The sequence below is a fragment of the Phoenix dactylifera genome, unplaced genomic scaffold (assembly GCF_009389715.1).
Source record: "Phoenix dactylifera cultivar Barhee BC4 unplaced genomic scaffold, palm_55x_up_171113_PBpolish2nd_filt_p 000058F, whole genome shotgun sequence".
NCBI classification, from domain to species: domain Eukaryota; kingdom Viridiplantae; phylum Streptophyta; class Magnoliopsida; order Arecales; family Arecaceae; genus Phoenix; species Phoenix dactylifera.
Genome location: NW_024067672.1, coordinates 5,932 through 10,730, shown reverse-complemented (window position 1 = coordinate 10,730; position 4,799 = coordinate 5,932). Strand labels below are relative to the sequence as shown.

Sequence of the window (4,799 nt, the reverse complement as noted above, 5' to 3'; positions counted from 1 at the left end):
CATACTTGTCGGCCACGCCACGACATATCAACCAGGGACCATACCTTGCTACGACTGTCAACGTCTCACCATTCCCAAGAATGTACTGCACTGCGCGCCACAAGCAAGCTCTGGCTGCACGCCATCTCCTCCCATGATGGGAACAGGTCATCCACGGCAACTCATTATTTCCACGCCCACGTCGAATCGTGACGGTAACCCATTAATTCGCCTAGTCACATCACAGGTAACCCTGTCACTCCCCCTATAAAAGGAAAGTCTCCCTCTAAGAGGGGGGCTTCTCCCTCTAAGAGGGGGGCTTCCTCCTCCCAAGGGAAGCTGGGGACTTTTACTTACAGTCCATCTCCTTCTCCAAAATTAAGCCCCCCTCTGACTTAAGCATCGGAGGGCCAGCGCCGGAAACCCCGGCCACCGGCTTCTTGCAGGCCCCCACGGAGGACGCCGCCCGCCGACGGACCGCCGCCCGCCAGTGTTCGTCGGAGCTCCTCTTCCTCGGTCCGCGGCCGCCCCCGGGTCCAATTTCCAGCAACAGGGGAATATGGTGAAAGAAATCTCCACTCTCGAGTGATGGTTGCTACAAATTTGTTGTTACTCTATCTTGTCCTCAAGGCATCAAGATATCAACATTCGTAACTATAAGTCTATATCTATTGAAGCAAACACTAGGAATGCTATCCCTAAGTCAGGATGCAGCCTGCTTTACTAATTCCAAGTCTACCAGGAAAACTGATTTCCCAAAATATTCCCAGTCACGAGTTCGTTACCATGTTAAATATATTACTTTCAGAATTGCAAATGACCGTGGTCCTTGTTACTGTTTTCCATTGCTATATTTCTTTCTGATTTTAATCTTCTGAGATATTTTTAGTCTCCATTCACTTCATCAGAGGGAGAGAGAGATGTTAACATCATATTGCTATTGTTTAAATAAAACTAGAAGAATTGTAATTGAAAGCTCTCATCCAAGTTCATTTTGTTCGATACTTTTCTTTACTACTAAAGCAAGGATTCAATATGTTGCGAGAGTCTGTCAATTATTACAAATATTTTGAGAATCTTGATATAAATACAGCATGGAGAACTTTGTCTGTGATGGCCAATAGGATGAGTCCGCTAGCTGGCACCACTCTCTATGGTGCGTGCACTGGGAGAGGTCCCTGGTTTGAGCCCCTGGGAGGTGGCATCCCCCTGACATTTTTCAAAATGAGAAAGAAAAAGAAAATATCCTGGGATAGTCATGGAATTGCCTTCTATTTATGATATCTAAATTGTGCTCCACAACCACGTAAAACTGCAAAATCAATCTGGATCATATGTTGCAATAGATTCCACAGTATTTCTACATTTTGGGAAATAAACAAAGAACGTAAACTCTGTGTTTTCTTATGATGCAACAGGCTCTCAAATCATCTAATAGCCCTGCTAGAAAGGTGGGTAATCTTATTCACAATTACAACACCGCTTATGGTGGGAAAGCTGGGTAAGATTATAAGTTGCTTTCATCAATTTCTCAATCTCTCCTTGTTGGCTGGCTGACATAGTTTCTCTTGTTATTTTAAAATTGTATGATGATGTTTATATCAAGGTTTCTAATCTCATGAGATGGGACTATCTTGGTTTGCCTATGGAACGGGATACTATTGTTCTGCCCTGTCCTAATGGAACAAAAGGATGTTCCAAGACGTGCTAATTAGAATGTTGGAACAATGGCAAAGCAGACCGTCCTGACACTCCAGAGGGTACCTTGCGCTGGGGATTTGAGATCATGGTTTACATCTACATAATCACCTCACAGACGGAGTCTCTAGACCGTAAGGTTGGATGGTGGCTCAACATTGCTATATGAAGAGCTGCATGTAGTGAGACAATGTCAACTGCATTATATGATGATAACCAAATCATTGTCTTAACTATTAAGTAAATAGTGATCTAATGGCAATTACTGTGCAGTCCTTGCTTTATGCTGAAGATGCAAGGATGTTTAAGCTTTTAAGATCAGTGGATGATTCATCAAGTCCGGTAGGCATGCTATATGTATAATTTTACTTGTGTTATATCTACATTTTCAGTTCGAGTTGAGAATTCATAAAAATGATCTATTTCTGCATTTCATTGTGGAAGCAAGTTTTATTAGGCTGTATAATGGTCATTGATGAGATGTTAGATATTATACAGGCACTTTAGATGAGTTGGATTAATTCTAAGATGGGAATATGCTAAGTTACATGACAAAAGTCCATGAGATGCACTATATTTTTTATGAGGAAATTCAAAGCACGCTGTGGTCACAGGATGCAAGCCTTTTTGTCAAGGTTCACCCACAGAGCATGCGAATAGCTAGCAACATTATAAGCCCCGAAAAAAGATTAAAAAATAAAAGGATGGTACTTGTTGTCTCCCAAGAACCTTTATATTAACGTTGAGTCCGCTCCCTTACTGAAAGCAAGACACCATACCGCCTTTCTTTCTTATCGTAAATAGAGAAACTAAAGTAGATCAAGAAAATAAACGAGCCGGTGGTACAAAACATGCGCTGGTTGGACCAACAAGCGGCGGTTTAATCATTGAAGCGGCGGGAGCTGAACCGTTCCGGGTTGAGGTCGAACCAGACCTGCCGGAAAACTTTTACGATAACGTCATGGTGCTCGTCCGAGTTGAGGGACAGGTAGCACGCCAGCAAGCTCTCGAGCTCCTCCGGCCGTCCGATTCCCTTCTCCCATATCATCTCCACCATCGATTCCCTGAAATCCTTCTGCGGATCACACGAACACTTCACCACCGCGAAGCTCTCCAACCCCTTCTTCTCCTCCGCCTCCGCTCTCCTCCGCGCCTTTGCCCTTCCCATCTCTGCCCGCGATGCCACCGACGGCCGCGGGGAACAAACCCTAACCTTGGGCCGAATCCTCCCGCTGATGGACTTCCGCGCCTCTCCGCCCCCGCGATTCTCCTCCGTCCTATCGGGATCGGTGGCCGGAGGAGGCTTCGTTCTCCGCGCCGGAAGCCCCTCCGCTTCCTCCGAAGCCCCGCCGCCTTCTCTTCCTGCCTTGCTCCTCCGCTTTCGCCGCCGCAACCGGCGATGGCGCAGCCGAGAGGGATCGCTTTCGGACTTCTCGCTCTCCGAGGCGGGCTCGAGATTGCGGGGCCGTCGCCGGGACGACCTCGTCGAGAAGGGGATCAGATGGCCCAGCGGCTGCGACTGGGCGAGTTCGAAGTTCGGTCGGCGGTCGCTGAACGAGTAGGGCGGCGGCGGCCTGAAGTCGAGATCGCCTACCGAGTTATGTCGGTTGGATCGGGCGATTACTCGCCGGTGACTCGTCCTGTCCCGGGCGAGGAGGCTGTCATCCTCTCCGATGGATCGCCGGCGGGGGGCGTCCCCGGCGTCGCGGAAGGAGGCGGGGAATCGGGCGACGAGGCGGTCAAGGACAGCGGGGGAAAAGGAGAGATGGTCGGAGGCGGAGCGGTGGCGAGGAGAAGGCGGCGGCGGCGGAAAGGAGACGGGTCCGGCCGCATTTCGCATGGGTTTGGAGGGCGTGGCCTTGGGTTTGGAACTCAAATTCCTTAGCTTCGAAAACCAACAAAGTGGAAGGATGTTGGAGATGGAAAAAGTGGAAGTGGAATGCTGCTTCTCCTTCTCTTCTTGCTGCTGCTTGGCTTCTTGCTTCCTTCCCCATTTCATCTCTGTCCTCAGAAGAGCTGCAAGAGCTATGGAATTTGAAAGATGGGGGGAGAATACTGGCGGTTCGAAGGTTGCAGATGAAGCGAGATTCTAAGGAGCGAGGGAGAATAATGGCGTTAAGTAGGTGATTTTTTTGTGCTTGGCTTTTCGAAAGGAACTGGCGGGCTGGATGTTGTGAAGGGCACCTAACTTTTGCTGCAGCTTCCACAGTACAGACAGGGCCGTACATGTCGCCGGCATCGAAGAATGAAAAGGAAGAAGAAAAAGGAAGAGTTCCTGCTTGTGCTTTTGTGCTCGTTTGAATTAAATCCCGCCATTTGCGTTCGTCTTCCGGTATTTTCATATGCTCTGCCTTGGTAACCAAATTTCTGGGGCTTTGGGGCAGCGTCAAATCAGGGTTCTGGCTGATTGAATATAGAACTTAGATTTATATGTCTCCTCTCTTCTTTTTTTTTTTTTTTCCTTTTTTTTTTTTAAGAAAAAGGTACAGAGAGGAAAAAACTAGCCCACCTCCACGTAGCAGCCCCCACTGCATCCCCGCTCCACCAGAAGAATGTTTGGTACGGGTGGACACCGTTTTACTTACACCCTCCTCATTCGAAGATGAGTACGTCACACCTGTTTGAGAAATATTTTTTACTGTATGGTTGAAATTCAAGGTGAGCCTTGGTAGCAGCGAAAAAAAAAAAAAGAAAAGAAAGGGTGGACCTGTTTGGCAATTTTTTTAATATCTATTTTTTTACTTTTAAAAAATATAAAAACAGAAGAAAAACGATATGTTTGTACTATTATTATTATTATTATTATATATTTTTAAAAGGATATCACTGCCGTGACCATTATTATCATATTTATATTTTTAAAAATAATTAGTTATAAAAGTTAAAAAAATAGAAATAAAATTTTTATTTTATAAATGATAAAATAAGTGATACGAAAACATAGGTCCGTATATTTGCTTTGGAAAAAAAAAAAAAAAAAAAGGGAAACTAGTCTCTAGGAGGATGATTTATCCAACAAATTTAAAATGAGTACGTCGAGCTAAGTTATCATTTAAAATGAGTACGTCGAGCTAAGTTATCTTGCGGATGTTCCTCTGGATCTTGAAGAGTCAGCTTTCAAT

General features: G+C 45.7%; 1 protein-coding gene across 1 annotated transcript; it reads right to left on the bottom strand.

The window, feature by feature from the left end:
- Nucleotides 1-2,178: 2,178 nt before the first annotated feature.
- LOC103697610 (transcription repressor OFP5) lies at nt 2,179-4,073 on the bottom strand. Its single transcript, XM_008779514.3, has one exon. The coding sequence runs from the start codon at nt 3,674-3,676 to the stop codon at nt 2,558-2,560; it is 1,119 nt and encodes a 372-aa protein (XP_008777736.2). The 5' UTR covers nt 3,677-4,073; the 3' UTR covers nt 2,179-2,557.
- Nucleotides 4,074-4,799: the final 726 nt, after the last annotated feature.